The sequence below is a fragment of the Lottia gigantea genome, assembly GCF_000327385.1.
Source record: "Lottia gigantea unplaced genomic scaffold LOTGIsca_105, whole genome shotgun sequence".
Lineage (NCBI taxonomy): Eukaryota > Metazoa > Mollusca > Gastropoda > Lottiidae > Lottia > Lottia gigantea.
Window position 1 is genome coordinate 598,610 of NW_008706876.1, and position 16,777 is coordinate 615,386.

At 33.6% G+C, this 16,777-nt stretch overlaps 3 protein-coding genes across 3 annotated transcripts in view; all 3 read right to left on the reverse strand.

Annotated features, from left to right (window-relative positions):
* Positions 1-100: 100 nt before the first annotated feature.
* LOTGIDRAFT_237389 (hypothetical protein) lies at positions 101-6,949 on the reverse strand (the record flags this gene model as incomplete). Its single annotated transcript, XM_009046709.1, has 8 exons — positions 101-1,951; positions 2,175-2,427; positions 2,790-2,913; positions 3,329-3,411; positions 3,562-3,584; positions 4,072-4,343; positions 4,857-6,420; positions 6,883-6,949. The coding sequence occupies 8 exons, from the start codon at positions 6,947-6,949 to the stop codon at positions 1,542-1,544; spliced, it is 2,796 nt and encodes a 931-aa protein (XP_009044957.1). The 3' UTR covers positions 101-1,541.
* A 5,290-nt stretch (positions 6,950-12,239) lies between these two features.
* On the reverse strand, positions 12,240-12,440 carry LOTGIDRAFT_136287 (hypothetical protein; the record flags this gene model as incomplete). The annotated part of the gene is made up of 1 exon (XM_009046710.1): positions 12,240-12,440. A coding segment is annotated over one exon (201 nt), but the record flags the coding sequence as incomplete, so codon positions are not given.
* Positions 12,441-15,125: 2,685 nt separating this feature from the next.
* Positions 15,126-16,777, reverse strand: part of LOTGIDRAFT_237390 (hypothetical protein) — a gene marked incomplete at its 5' end in the record, with an annotated part of 3,425 nt that continues 1,773 nt past the window's right edge. The window contains 2 exons of the mRNA XM_009046711.1: positions 15,126-15,637; positions 16,294-16,377. Of these exons, the coding sequence (XP_009044959.1) occupies positions 15,563-15,637; positions 16,294-16,377 (159 nt within the window). The 3' untranslated portion in view covers positions 15,126-15,562. The remainder of the gene's footprint in view (positions 15,638-16,293; positions 16,378-16,777) is intronic.

Sequence of the window (16,777 nt, forward strand, 5' to 3'; positions counted from 1 at the left end):
TGCCCCTCCCCCTCAAAGAAATTGATTACGACAGGATGTTTTCAGGGCCATCATAAATACATGTGTGGATGTCCAGAACCTTTAAATAAAAAATGTGACAATGGAAATTTTATATTTTTATATCTTTTTCAATTAGTACATAGAAATTTTTACTGCAAGGTCAAAGCAAAATCGAAGAGTGGTATTAAGTACATTATTATTAAACTGTGGAGATTTCTAGCAGAAATAATTATAAAAAAGACACAAAGGGATACAACACATCAATATTGAAAACACAATATGACAATGATGACACGTGATAATGATAACACATGATTTGACACAATAGTACGTTTCAAACAACATTAAATAGCACATAATTTTCATTTTTATTTTTACCCTAACTCATAGTTCTGTCCCTTTTATTGCATCAAATACAATATATACCAGACTCTAATTTCAAAAAATTGAGGTCCAAATTTGAAGATCTGATCAATATGCATAAGCTTAGCAAATTTCTTCAAAATCCAATGTAAATAATTTTTTCACATTCACAAGAAAGTGTGATTACGCATATATTGTTGTTGATAGTGGGCACGGAAAATATTAAAATAATAGAAATGACAAACAATGATGATGAAAATGATGATGAAAAAAACAAATGATGATGAAAATGATAACAAATGATGATGATGGAAATGAAGACAATGATAAAATAGAAACCACTACATTAAACCTGGTCTAAATCCAAACTTTTAATCAAATGATTTCAATCCCAATTTCTCGAAAACATAACACAAGATAAGTTTGGTATTCCACTCATCTGAATTGTCAAGCTCTAGAAATCAAATTTACATATCCTAGCAGATTTTATTTTTTAACATTTTGTGCTTATCTTGGTTGAGTCTTTGAGAAAGAGGTCCATGAACACAAATGTACAATATTATCTGCAATATTCAAATGTGACTGTAAAAAGCTAAAATAGAGTTATAATTCATTAGTAAAAAGAATATATAGAAGCGAAACCAAGCAAATTGCTTGTAACCAAGTGAAAATATACTAATCCCAACTTGTGAGAAAAATTCCTTAAACTAAGTCCCAATAGTTTAAATAAAAAAATCTTTCTTGAGAAGAATTCACAATACAATAAAATAACATATCAGTGAAGAGAAAATCAAGAAAAATGCTATATAATACATTAGCCTAGTATTCTTAGTATTTGTATCAAAACGTTGAGATAAATACCTTGAGACTAAAAATATAGCAATCATTGCCTTTAAGAAGGGTTGGTGTGGTACAAGCATATATTGTAGCATGATACAAGACTGATAAATGGCAAACCAAGTTAAGATACAAATTGATCAGTCCTATGTTATAAATTTGAACAGAATCATAGTTTTAAAGGAATAGTTGGACTTAACCTTCCATATTTTTGTTGAAATTTAATATATAAATATCAAGCTACTGTGCTTTCAACAGTATATGACCCCACCCAACCCTACCATTAATGATATACATGTATGTACATTTGGAAATCTTAAAAACAGAGCATACTGGTTAGCCTAACGACGTCTGAATCGCCTATTACGTGTATTTCTGGGTTTCATCCATTTTCGGACAACGCGCTCATTGTGTTTCTCAATAGAACCGTCTGCGTTTTTGGATTGTTCTAAAACAAATGTGTCAGATTTCTTTTCTTTGATGGCTTTCAATTGATCTAATAAAGTGAAGAGGTTAGGTAATTTCTTTCTAATGGTCAAGCGACTGATTTTTTTACCCTTCCAATCTGTTTTCAAGCTAACGCTATATTCTAGTGTGTAATGGTTGATGACATCTCGAACATACAGTGGTGGTTTATAAAACATAAGAATGCTTTCCACCAGTATATCAGTGTTAGACAATTCTTCAATTTCTCTACGGACAACTTCTTTAATCCATGGTGCCAACTCTTCTTCTTCCTTTTTCTTGGCCTCTGCAAATACAAATTAAGAAATGACTTGAATGAAGTTTTACATCCTACTTTTCTGCACCTAATTTGGCTAATGAAGACATGCAGAGTGCAATTAGAGATATTTTGCTAGGACAGTAGCATTAGCCTACTCTTATTTCAATTTTGACCTTTTGGGGGATTTCCTTTTGAATGAAAATTTTGCCAAATAAATTACTGACAGGGGGAAAAAATTTAGTCAACAGACCAGATTTCTCCTTCTCAATTTTGTCTTCATTTTCTTCTTCCTTAACTTCCTCATCTCCATTTTCTTTTTTGACTTCTACATCATCATTACCATGTTCCTCCTCCAAACTGTTATCTAAGTCTTCATATTCACTGGCTTTAACATGGTCGAAGTTAGGTGCATCAGGAAGTTCCTTACGCAACTCTGTTGCCTTGACTACTAGTTCTTCCCATTGGTATTGTTTACTATCTAATTTCTTTCCTCCATAATCATGCTGAAAATACAAGTGTGAGCTATAGGCTTTATGCAATATTGATGGATCAAGGAATACAGGGAAACAGTGTATATGAAATGCATATGGATTCAAGATTTGGATAAAACCCAGCACCTCTAGATTGGTGTGCACGCTCCTAATTTGTTGAGCAACTTTGGTTCCACAAGATATTGAAAACTGCATGATTTGAAGTTCTATTATGGTCCTTGAAATATTTTATCTAGGTGAGAGAAAAAAAAATATCCATGGTCAACTTATATTGGATTGTTTCTACCAATTTCAATCATTTCTTTTCAATATCACTACTTAATATATTTCTATATCGCACTATTTTAACAGTGATAATATTTGATTATACTTACACGTATGACAGCTTGTGTTTCTTGTAATTTGTTGTAAGCTTTGGCAGCAGCATTCTTCAAAGCTAGACCTTTAGCTGTATCTACTGAACGACCTATCAGTTTATCTTGAAGTTCAATCTTACAGCTAAAAAATTCATAACACAATTGTCAGAAATGAATTAGGAGTTTTATGTCTGAACCTGATTCAGTTAAAGAATTCAAAACAATGCAGTGTGCAATGTAGGAAATGTGTTAAGAACCCCTAGTATGACAGTGGGGGTGGTTCAAACCCTTTTCTGTCTGATTTTGCCTTCAACATCAGAAGAGCCGGTTTGAAAATTAGGATGAACATTTTTAACCTTAGGAATAATAAGTGTTCACTGAACAGAAGTGAGAACCCAGCATGTGAATATTCTATAGAACAAGGACTGTTGAATCTGACAAGAGGTAAAATCTATCTGAATTTCAGTTTCTTGAGACTTTCAACCAATTATAAAGGAATCCAAAATTTTGTTAAATGCAAATAGAAGAAAAAATTTTTGAATTAACAAAATACATACTGAATCATCATGACTTTCTTCTCTATAGCAAGTTTTCTTATCTTCTTCAGTGTTTCTTTATATTCCTTTTCTTCTTTAGACGTCTGCAAATAAATGATTTTGTCCATAATAAGACAGAGTAAATGTTGCATTCCATTGTGTCCAAACCACACCCTTATTCATCATACTTCATTAATACAGGTCATACTTAAATTTGACTATATCAATTGTGATTTGGGGAGTACATCACTTACCTCTGATTCATTACTTTCATCATCTACAATATAAACAGAATAAAATAAATCAGTAAATAAACCAAGTTACAGACTATATATTACTATCACTGCTGGAAGGGATTGAGAAGAGTATTCTAACTTTTTATGTGTATTGCACAATGCTCAATTCTAATCTTAACCAGACATCTGTGGTTCTTGCAATTCCACTAAACCTAAGCGTTTTAAGATGACACTATCAGTAAGGGCCATCAAATGCTTTCTTTCATCAGAATTGCACGACCCACAGACTTCGGATTACAAATTGGTTTGGTGCTGTAAGTGTCTCTGATATACATAGAAAGTTTATACTGCATACAGAGAAAGATGAATGGTTTTGTGAAGAATGTTGACAGCACAATTCATTCAAAGACACAGAAATGTAGCTCGATTTTTAATTTAACCTTAGAGAGATGCCTGAAAATTTGTATACAGAAACACATCAGATTCAGGAGTTCAACAAATTTTTTATAGACTTCAATATGAACATACCATCAATGGCTCCACCAGGATGTTCTGTGGTCCAAGTGCACTTCAAAACCATCTGGCAGCATGTAGCACTCTCTTGTAGAACTTTAAACATAGAGGATCTCCATGCAGCTTCTTCAATTAGTATAACATCACCTACATCATTTGATTTCAGTGCCTCAAAGTCGTGGATATTTTGTCCAAATTTCAGGTCCAGATGATTTGTTTCAATAATGTCATTACCAATTCCAACATCTTTCACATATAGAGGATATTCTGGATAGTCTTTGCTGAATCTGGAGTTAAAACAATAATTGGCTATCATTATGGGAAAAAAATAGATCATTAAAGATGTTTATAAAAATGAAATTCTAATACTTATATGAATAGAAGGTAGAGGTGTTCTCATTTAATTATCCAGACTGTACATACATGGACATTTATGATTGGTTAAAACTCTTAATTATATGCAATAAGAACATAATAATATGAATACATGGTAATTCATTAGAAACACCAATTTATCAAAGAGTTTGCATAATTTGACAATAAAAAATAAGGAAACCCATCTTTAAGTTTGAAAAGTATTTAAATGATATTTGTCCACTTCAAAATGCTAAAGGGAATAGAAAAAGTCTAACAATACATGTGTTAAAAGTATCAGAATTGACAAGACCTTCTTCAAATTTGAAGTATAACAAGAATGGGTTTTAAACTACAGATTCTTTAGTGTCTGCAGGCCAACGTGAACAGATAGAGATGCACAAGAAGATGCATAAAAAAACAACAAAAACCATATATCATATTACCTGTTATCATTTTTCATGATTTCTTCCAAAGACTTATCTTCCAATATTTCCATCATTTTATTCATTGTTTCCATATCAGACTCCTTCTTGAATGCTCCCCTAGCAGACGTGATGTAGACCTCATTCAAATAGATATGGTGTTCGTGAGGGAGGTTTTCATTCTCATGGTGCTCGTAAATCTGGATACAGTTGATCATATATTTAGCACAGAATATTCTGATGTTCAGTAATCCATAAATTTTCATAGCTTCTATAAATAGACCAAGCCTCTCTACAAAGGGAAGGTCTGCAAATTCTATAGGAGACCTGTAAGAATCATCATTGTCATGCATATTGTGCTTGTTAATACCATCCCTTTCAACCAGTACAGCTGACTTGGCACTGACTTCTGCAGCTTCTGTTTTAATCTTGTCCAAAGGTAAGATCTTCAGTTTTTCAAGTGCCTCTTTGAAAGCCATCTGTTTGAAGGTGTTCTTTCGTCCACGGCCAAGGTACAACCGATCAAAGAACAGGGCTCCAGTCTTTTGGAAATATTTGATGTCAGCACGTACATTGATGCTGCGTAGAGCTGAATAAAAAGTTGAAACAGCATCATTCTTGTCTGCAAAAGTTTTGAGCGCTGTCATAAATTTCTTTAACTTTTCATCTCGTTCTTTTTCGCTAACTGGTGCTCTGCTATCTTGCCTTGGCCTCTTGGCATTCCTGTCATTAGTAGTACCTTTCGTAGCTTCTGGTTTCCTCTTGCGATCTTGTACCGTTTTATTACCTGCATTTCTGTCAGCAAATCTACCAGTCTTCTTTGGGCTTCCATAGTTATCTGTTCTACCAGGTCCAGAGCTGTTGCGTCTGTCATTTCGATTCCCACCTGCACCATTCCTGTTTCCCCGCATTGCACCTCCTCCACGATTGCCAGGCCGTCCTCTGTCTCCTCTATTAGCGTTCCTTCCCATAGGATTGTGCCTTTGATTTCCAAAGTTTCCTCTATTGCCATAGCCACCAGCATTTCTACCCATTGGTGCCATAGGGGAGGACATCATACCACCAAAACCACCATTATTATTGTAAGAATTCATCATGGGCATGTTAATCTGCTTCATTCTCTTCTGTTGGCGTAAGGATTCTAATTTATTTTTCAGCATCATCTCTTCCATGTCGTCTTCTTGCTCAAGCTTGGCAATTTCCTGCATCATTTCCATCTTACGCAGCTTCTTGGACATGTCAGAAACTTGATTCTGCTGGGTTGACAGGAAGCTGTCATAATTGGAGCCAGAATTACCACTCGTTCTGGTAGATGAACTCCCTCCATAGCCTGATGTAGCACCACTATTGTATGAACTTCCACCACCACTTACATATGAACTGCCACCATAGCTGGAGTCTCCTGTAGTGTAGCTTGATGAACCTGTACCATAGCTTGAAGGATTGTCATAGTTAGAACCACCATCATAACTTGATGACATGCTTCCATACATGGAACTATCTCCACCATAGGACCCACTGCCGCCGCCGCCACCATACCCACTTTGGTTTCCTGTAGAACTGTAGCTTGAAGAATAGTCATTTCCTAAAAAGACAATTCCAAGGAATGATTAAATTTGTCAGTAAAATTGGCAAGCACTAATGACTGTCTGATTATTTAAAGATAGGTTCCCTTATTTTCATTCATGAAAATGCTTGTACTTATATGAATAGTATATGAAAAGATAGTAGAGGTGTTCTAATGACTTGGAAAAATACCAGTTTATCTCCCATGTCCATAATTAATTCTTAAGTAGTTAAATTGGAAGAGAATTATCAGCAGGATTCCGATGAGTGAAAGATCAAGAAAGGTCAAAAAGCATTTTTTTTGTTTATCCAGGCTTAGTTAAAACTATTAATTATATGCAATAAAATAACAACATAAAAAATAAGGAAACCCATCTTTAATTTGGTACCTATTTTCATGATTAGATAAACTTTGAAAACTAAGTCTGATTTCAAAGTAATTTTGAAAGCTTGTTTGATCAAATTATGTGTCCCTTATTACCTGATCCAGCACCATATCCTGTTTCATAGGCTGAACCATTCCCAGACCATCTACCATAATTTGACATCTTAGTTCACTGACTTTACCCACTGTCAAAATAAAATAAAATTTCACCCATTTACAACTTGTACTCAGTTTTAATCTTTCCTTGATTAATGCTCTTCGAATAGTTTTAGATTAGATTCAAAATTAATGTTCATGAAAAAAGCGGATATATTTTGTACACTAGTAAATGCAATAAATAATCAAAGCAGGGACAATAACTCAAAAACCAGCATTTTTCAACTTGCAAAACATCCGAGAAGTCACAAACCATGAAGGAAGATTGCAATTCAATTGTCACACGCGGGTAAATGCGCTTGTTTTGGCAAGTGAAAAATCGAAAATATGTCTGCTCCATCTAAGCAATGGTGGTAATATAACAATTTGTATATGTTTGTATTAGATATTGCTGAACTGAAAGACTATCTTATTTCGTCTACATAGAATTTAATTTGAATCTGGTAGAAAGTCAATCATGAGTAATTGGTGATTTTTTGGTCATCTGTGCGAGTTGGTAAACTTAGATCAGATTCTCCAAGATGCCTGGTCCCCTCCTTAAGCTTGTTTAATTTGGAACAATTCAAAATGTGAATTGTGAACAGTACCTGAACAAATTTATAATTTTATCTAGATGGCTTTTAGTTTCAGGCTTTGAATCAAAAATACAACCAGAAGCCAAATCCTAGACTGAAACTTCCTAATAATTGCAAGATTTTCATGTTACCGGTACCACTTTGCCAGAATCTTTCGAGATTGACATAAAGTTGAAATTTTGCTTGATCAATGCCAATCACAAGAATTCCTATGCAAACAGGAAAATCTTGTGAAATTTTGAAATAGTGGCTCCAAGAGAATTCCACTCAGAAAAATCTAATTTTAAATAGAAATGACATCAAATTGCTTGATTAATGCCAGTTACTGTAGAATAATAATCCTTCATAAGAATCTTTTTGCATTTATCAAAGTTCTTTTGAATTTATAAACTAAATTTAATTTTCAAGTTACACAGGTCACGATTTTTCCACTCTTGTGTAGAAACTTATAAATATTCCATGGTTAATATTCCACTGTAGATTGGACAATTATTTTTCCGGTGCCAGTAATGAAGTCCATCAATTTGACTGGATAATCATTCTTCCAGTTTCTTTTCCATAAAAGTCTAAAGACACATAACACAAACAGTTATATATAATATAACAAATGGGAATTTCATCAAGATTCTAAGAAAACTATGGACATTGTCTATGATTGCTATATTACTGAACTACTGAACAATGTCCATGTCCTTGAGAAAAACCCAAAATTACCTTATACTCTCTGTTGATCTTATAAGATTCTTAGAAAAGATCAACTCTTGTGTACCGGTATCTGGTTCAACACAGAGTGTTTGTTTTTTTATATACTGTAGATTAACTCTGGTTTATGCAGGAAATGCACAGTGCCTTTTAAAACCAGTGTGGAGGAAATTTCAGCTCTCACTCAGTGAAGACTAAAGGCAAAGCCAACTATGACTGAGCAGGTTCTAGCTAGAGAGTGATTTGATCACTGATTTTAGGTGAGCTTTTTGTACTTCTTATAACTATCAAAACTTCACTGTCTCTTTGGCAATCTAGAGAAATTAATAAGAAAAAAATTGTAAAATGTTAACATTAACTAGACATTTTTCAGTCTAATGTTCCACAACACAACAAATAACAAATTTTTACTCGCTCAATAAAAAGCAAGTCTGAGTAAAAAATTATGTGTTTCCAGTCGCCATTTCATTTAATCAATTTTGCATTGTTGAAATTTATTCAGGGTATTTCCTTTAGTAGAGCCAATAATCAACTTGGCAGTATAAAAGTTCAAACATAAGGCCTTAAAAATCTTGATTCTACATCAATTGAGATTCAAATTTATTAATCTACATGCACTGTCACCAGTTATTTGTAAGCTTACTAATCAATCAGCTTTTTCAAACTAGAGTCAGCAACAAACAGTATAACAGTTTGAAGTGATATACATCTTTGCTGTGAGCTTACAAATACATGCGGTTAGCCAGATGTAGGCTGGTTACCTAAAAGCCCTTATCAAAACCTATAAATAAGAAAAAATCATGAAGCTAATTGGTTTTTAATAGACTTATGTGAATATTATAGAATTATTCAACAAGGTCGATACTTAGGTAAATCATACCCAGCATATATGTACCACAAGTACCAGGAAAATAAAAATGCACAGAACAGATTGGCCTATTTCTGTATGGCCAGAATGTAAATTGGGCTCCATTCTTGATTTGGAGTACCACAACTTTTAATGCCTACTTACGATCAAGGCATTTAAAGTATCTAAATTTTCCTGCTATGCATGGGCATGGCCAAACTAAAACCTTATGATGGAAACACAGGTAATACTCTGCATATCTAATCTAATTCATTTTAACTTGTCTGGTACTGTAAGACCTACATAACAAAATACTTCGTGGCTTTTCAGATTTCATAAAAGATCTAAATCTAGCCTTTTGTTTTAGTTTTGTTCAAAACATAGATTTATTTCACATAATCCTAATTAATATATATTATCAACAAATTATTCAACATTTTGTGAAAAGGAACTTGACCCTGGAAAAGCGTCCTCCATTTTATTCGGGCGCCATCTTGCATTTCGTTAGTGCGTGCGAAAAAATAGCATCTCTGTTCCCATTCTTGAGAATGTAATCTACAATTAATAGAATCTTTCTTGAAATTACCTAACCCAAACTGGTTGATTAGGAACACTTTTGCGAAACTTCAACGTATACTTACTTGTAGCTTTGAGAAATGTTGCCGACGCTATCTAACAAAGACAATTTTTCACTCTTTCTCGAGTTGGAAGGGGAGATAATAAAGCGTAGTGATGGTGAGGTGTAAAAATGAATTTGGTCATCAAAGCCAAGACAAGACCTTTTGTGAGATTACAAAAGTCATAGATCATATTTTTTTAGTTTATTTGTGATTTTCCAAATGTACTAATTTTGAAATGAATGTTGTTTTATGTGTAAAAGACTTGAAACTACAAATGAAGTTGGTCTTTTTCCAGCTGTAAAATCCATATATTTGTTTCGTAATAACTAATCAGACGTGAATCGGAATCTACAATCAGACCACATAGGATTTTAAATCGCATTTCACATTCGTTTTGATGAATAACTCGACCCTAAAAGAAATGGAAGCCTACTGTGGTTCGGATCTTTCGAAATTCTGTAGCCTGTTTTGTACAGGAAAAAATACACCACAAACATTTAAAGAATATTTGCTTCAGAACCAAATCAACAGCATTTGAAAAAAGGCAGTGACTATTTACCACGCACGAGGCAAATTGTCCTGAGAAATTCAAAACTGTCAAAAGTCAACACGTAAAATTTCGAATATCCTCGGCCAAAATTTACGAATAAGTATAGGCGGGTTCACCCCATATCAAGATAAACATTCATTACAAATATTAACACGAAATGCCGTTTTTTTTTTAAATCTCATCAAAATTTTTTCAGTGAAATGTAGTAGGGCCTATTCCAACTTAATTATCTTGGAGAGTATAGCGCAATGAGAACGTTTCAGTTGAGCTGGTGACACCGTATCTTTATAGCTCTCAGAAATATTATAGAAAGAAAGGCACCTTCTTGCATGTTACTGAATTTTCCAGTCATCCACGACCTAGGAGAAAATTGATTTTGAATTAAAAACTCAAATTTTCACCTGGGTGTTCTATAGGGCGACCGAGACCTTCAACCAATCAAATTTAATGTCAAGGCAAATCTTCTCAATGGCGGTCCGCCATTTGTAGGCTACTGATCACATGATATGACCGACGAAAATATGCGCAAGATAAAATTCGCTACGTGTGCCCCTTCGTAACGGCGCTTCTGTGAGTGGAGATGGGTCCCAAAACGAACGAATGGTCTTCCTGTCTCTCAACCACAGTGTATCATATAAATTTATGCAACAGCCTGACGGACTATATCAAGCAAATTAATACTATCTTATTTTAAGTCTAAAAAGACTCTCACATGCATTATTTTATCAACAGGGATTTGTCTGTACCGACCTCTCTCAAATTCTAATTGATGTGTACTTAGTCTCAATGAGGTTAATGCGGTTTTGTATTTGGGATTTTTGATATGCTTTAGATAGTGAGTTGGAGTAGAAATAAAGGGTTTGACAGAACCGTATGTTCTCAATTTATTGTGGGGGCTGTTGATTGAGTCATGATAAATTAAAGAATGCAAAGAATTTTGCAATGAGAGCTTAATTTGTTTAGGTGAGAAATTTATGGGGTCATTGTTAAAGTTATTAAGGAGGGTGAAGACAGCATTTGTCCAAGAAAATTTTGGTTGACTTGAAGCCAAGTTCAAATCCTCATTAAAAGCTGCATTTAATAAGGGGTTATTTTGAAGAGTGGGGTTATCAAGAAATCTTTTGAAATACATAATCATTCTGTGGTAAATATCTAATTGTAAGGGAAATATTGATAATTCTGATAGACATCCAATGTTTGAGGCCTTTTTAGGTACACTTAGTATTAACTTAGCTGTACGTATAGTGATTGTATTGTGATCTAATTTGTCCCAATTGTTAAACATGATCTTTTTACTATGAACTACCTGCAGACGACAAACATCAGATGCATACAGTGCTATTTGTTTGACAATGCTGTTATATAGTTTTAAAAGAGTAGAGGTTGGAAGATGATCAGTGTTACTTATTTTTTGTCTTACACTAAACCAAGCTCGCCTGGCTTTTTTACTTAGCTCGGTTATAGCGCATTTAAAAGTCGAGTTGTTTGATATACAAAGGCCTAAATTAGTATAAGAGGAGACTATTTCTATTGAATTACCGTGGAAAGAAAAACTGACCAATGATCTTTTAACATCATTGAAAATCATAATTTTGGATTTATCTAGATTAAGGTTGAACTTCCAGTCTGTGCAAAAATTTTCAAGTTGATTTATTGAGTTTTGAAGTCCAGTTGGTGTTCGGGAGAATAAAATAAGGTCATCAGCAAAGGATAAATGAGATATAGGTGAATGATCTAAAAGAGGAAAGTTGGAATTTGATTTTTTGAAATACTTTTGGAGATCGTTGATGTATACATTGAATAGGGTTGGGCTTAAAACACAACCCTGTTTAACACCTGCAATGAAGTGGATATAATCCGTTACTCCAGATTTGGTTTTAACTCGATAAGGGGTATTAGAATAAATAGAGGAAATCAAGTCTAAAATATTTCCAGATATATCGTGTTTTAAAAGTTTATATATAAGTCCTTTCCTCCACACATTGTCAAACGCTTTAGAGAAGTCAACGAAAAATATGTAAAGGGGCTGTTTTGATAATTGTTTTTAGAATAAAAAAATTGTCAACGGTTCTGAGATTTTTTCGAAATCCATGCTGGGCTGTATCGATCATGTCATTTAGTTCCAAATAGGTAGTTATTCTTTTATTTATTATTGATAAGAATACCTTTGACAAACAACTACTTAAAGCAATACCACGATAATTATTATGGTATAATTGGTATAAAATAATTATGTGTCATGTTTTTGACCTTTTTTGTAAACGGGTATTAGGAGAGATGCTGACCATGATGACGGAAATATACCGGTTGTAAGTATCAAATTAAATAATTTGTGATAGTGATCTTTCAAATTATCTATTGAACTCATCAGCATTTTATTTAAAATCATATCTGGGCCGGGTGATTTGTTCTTCCTCAGGCATTTAAAGGCTGTTTGTATTTCTTGATAACTTATTTCTTTATTTAATTCCATATTTGGCATTACTTTGGAATTTAAATTTTCAATTTTTTTATCGATTTTATTGTCTAGTTTTGATGTTACTTTACTCACCTCAAATAGTTTTTTGAAGTGACTTTGCCATTTATTTAGTGGAATGTTGACATCGACCGAATCTGAGTCGTTTTTTATTAATGAATTTACCAGTTTCCAATATTCTCTTGGATTATTGGATTGTAATCCATCTAGTTTATTTAAGATATTATTTTTGGATTGTCTCATTTTATTTTTTGTTATTTTCTTATATTCTTTTTTACGCTTGAAATAAATAGATTTAGAATGAACGTTTGATGGATTTTGATTGAAAACATGCAGAGCATTGATCATATCTCTTATTAGACGAGAGCAATCTTTATTAAACCATTTGTTTTTCTTTTTGCTTGAATTATTATTTTTGGCAAGTTTAAGACAAGATTTAGCTGTATCTACAATAAAATTGGTTATACAATTTGTTGCTGCTTGGATGCCTTCAGAGTCATTACTAATCGGCTTTGATAAAAAATCGCGAAATTCGGTTTTGATTTTTAAGTGTTTGAGTTTTTCCAGAAAGTATATCAATGATTCCGGTTTCCAAATAAATTTCATGTTGCTCATACTGAATGGTGATATATTATTATCATTATTATTATTATTACGACCTTGTGGTAATTGAACATTATTACTATCTACCATCAATGTGTCAGTAATCAGTAACGTACAGAACAACAGACAATGATTAGTAGCTGAGAGGAGATATTTGTAGACTTCGCACGAAAATGAGAGAGGTTAGTTAAGACATAATCTGCTGTGCTAGAACCTTGGGTATTGATACATGTATTAGCCCCCAACATGTCCCCAATACACCTACCATTCAGAAATAACAAGAAAATAAGGAGAATATAAATCCATAAAATAACATAGAACAGCTGGGGGTTATCAAAGTAAAATATAACAGTTGGGTGTAAAACAAATAAAGCGACAGTCCAAGTGATATATTACTTAATTGGCCAATATAAGAAATAAATTTACCAAATTTGAAGGGACACAACCTACAGCCTACATCATATTGGATATTACCAAAAAAAGAATTTATTAGTTATAAATAAAGACAGTATTATTACCAAAACTAGCATTTATTTATCAGACTTGAGTTGAACACTTGTTCTATCTACGATCCAATTCCCCACTTTAGAAAAATTTCTCCCACATTCATCCCTAGCATTGTAAATATTAAATAATTAAAAACTAAAACTGAAACATGCTTGTAAGGTAATTGTATTTATATTTAAAGACAAACACAGGAATTTGCACAAACAGTGCAAGGGAGGTTAAGGCCCTCTAGTGAGAATCTCGAGCTTGGTGTTCTTGAACCAGGGTCTCTTGGTTAAAGTGATACTACGTCTTAGAATGAACATAAATTTAAGTTCTCAAGAATGGTCAATATGATTATATATTCATCAGTTAGCTTACCTGGTGTCATAAAGTTACAACAGAATCCCTGTAAAATCTGGAAAATTGGAAAATTCAAAAAACTAAGTAATTATTGAAAAACGCTTAATCTTAATATCAAGCGTTTTTAAATAGTTAATTGCATTTTCATGGATAATTACTAAGTTTTTTGTATTTATCAGATTATATAAGGATCCTGTTATGTTATTTATGACACCAGGTATATCTATTGATGAATATATGGTCTTATAGGCCAAGTTCAAAATGTTTACATTTTATGTTCATTCTAAGACATAGTATTCCTTTAATATCAGACGCAGATCGCACGGCCAGACTGTCTCATTTTCGTTGTCAAGATACCTACTCCAGAAAAATGCCTAAGGCGGGGATCGAATATCAGAGGCGTCTCTGAGAGGCGAGGCCTATGGGACCTTTTTAGATTTTTGAGCATATAATTATAGAGGGCTTAATTTTGTGCTTGTGGATAGTTTCGTTGATTTCTGTGTCAAGCCACATGAACTGGGGCAAAAACAAAAACACCAGGTAGAGAACACCAGCTTAGAAGTCATTCTTAGGACCGATGGTTTTATTTTGGAACACTTGCTGAATTACCTCCCTATTTGTGAATATTTCAACCCAGTAACACTCGTTCCAAATTTCGCCTCCTACATTTCGAATGTCAGATGATTTTGTTAAAGTGACATCACAGGAGAGAGAGCATCGATCAGCCGACTTTTTTCAAAATTTTTCTTTTATCTACAAGGATATGACCCCCCAGAAAAGAGGCTGGCCCGGCTCCCCCCACTTTCAAATTTGTATCATTTTGCATAGTGAAAGAATGGCCCGTGACCGACTGAATGTGAACTGAACGAATGCTATCATCGTATTCACTATAATTTGGAAAGTGTACAGTTTTTGCAGTTAAATCTACTTCAATGTGTAGTATAAAGAAAAACACAGCTATCATTCTTAAAATAATTTTTAAGTTGGGATTTGCACAGATTCAGAAAATAACAGTATTGAGAGACAATCCGTTTAGATTCCATTTTATAGATATTTAGAAACCAAAGGGCCTTATAACAGTCTATTTAGTTTTCGCCATCTTACACTTCGTCAAGAAACAGTTCCTCAATGACACACTTTGATTGGTTAAAAATACGGCGTCATTGGACGGAACTGTGGTAAAAAACTTGTTGGAATACAATGGAAGCGCAAAAAATCAGAAAAAATAAAACGAAATTGTAATCAAATTTTAAAATAATATTGTGTTGTCAGATAAGGTAATAAAAGCCCACGACAGCAATTTGGAAATTTACTTCCGAAAAATGATTATTGATGTCAAAGTATGAGACGCAGTTCGTTATAGCTCTAAATTGTGACAATGTTCTTTAGTTTGATTAGTTATTTCATTCGCTTGTATTCCGGATCTTTGGCTACATTAAAGGCAATGTACAGACCCAAAATTAATCCCAGTACCTGAAAAAAAAAATAAAACAATTCCTTTTTTTATTCAAATGGATAAGGATCAGAAAAAAATGCGCCCCTTGAGGCCGGGGTTTTGAGGCTTCTGATGAATTTTGAGCATTAAGAAGGCTTCATTTAAAGACCCTTAACAGGCCTGAGGGGGGATTGTACAATGCCTACTAAAACCGCCCCATTGACATTTATACATAACGAAATAGACCCGACCAGGATAATTACAAAGCGAGCAATGCAGACACTGTCCGAAATACCCGCTTGCTCGTTTCCTCACTCTCATTTCAAACAGGAAGTAAATGCATTCAAAACTCTCAAAAAGTCGCCATGTTTATTTTTCTTGGTTATCTACTACTTCATTCTTTCTATATAATACATTTCGCGGAGAGGTCTCCAAGGAGAGAAAAAAGATTACAACTACAGTCTGTCAATATTTTGATATGAGCGTTTCACCTATGTCGATGTCGACGTCGACTCCCTGAACACACCAACTACTAAAAAAATAAATTTTCAGCAGAAGAATTCACAAGTTCATAAATTGATCTGTTGTCGACAAAATACCCCCTCTTCCCCCACCACTGTCCTTTATACACCTAAAAAAAAACCTCTTTATAATTCTTTAAAGCTAATACAAGATGATTATAAATGAGACTTACTTCAACTAAACCTACGATAACAGCTGCTGCAATGATATATCTATCATAGGCTTGAATATGTTCAAGAACTGGTTTCAGACATCCCTGTAGAATATGATAATATAATATCACACTATCTAATATGGCGCTGTATGTGGTTCAAAATAGGATAAAGATCTGATTGTATAAATTCTTAAAATCGCGTGGTCATTTGAAATGACTAATCTTATAAAATTAAAGTATTTTTACGTGTTTTATCTTCTATCTTATTTACTTTTTTCAATTTGAGTCTTCTAGAACCTAACTTTAACCGTAGACTTTGTAGAACGCAGAACGCGAATTTAACCTTTGGAACTTCACTACTGGATCTTGTTCGCTAAATCGTAATCTTTCGACTTTCTTCACTGGATCGTGTTAGCTGAATCGTAACCTTGAATATTACGGAAATTAAATTAGATCACGTGACATTTTCTGCATATCATTATTATTCGTCATTCATTTAACA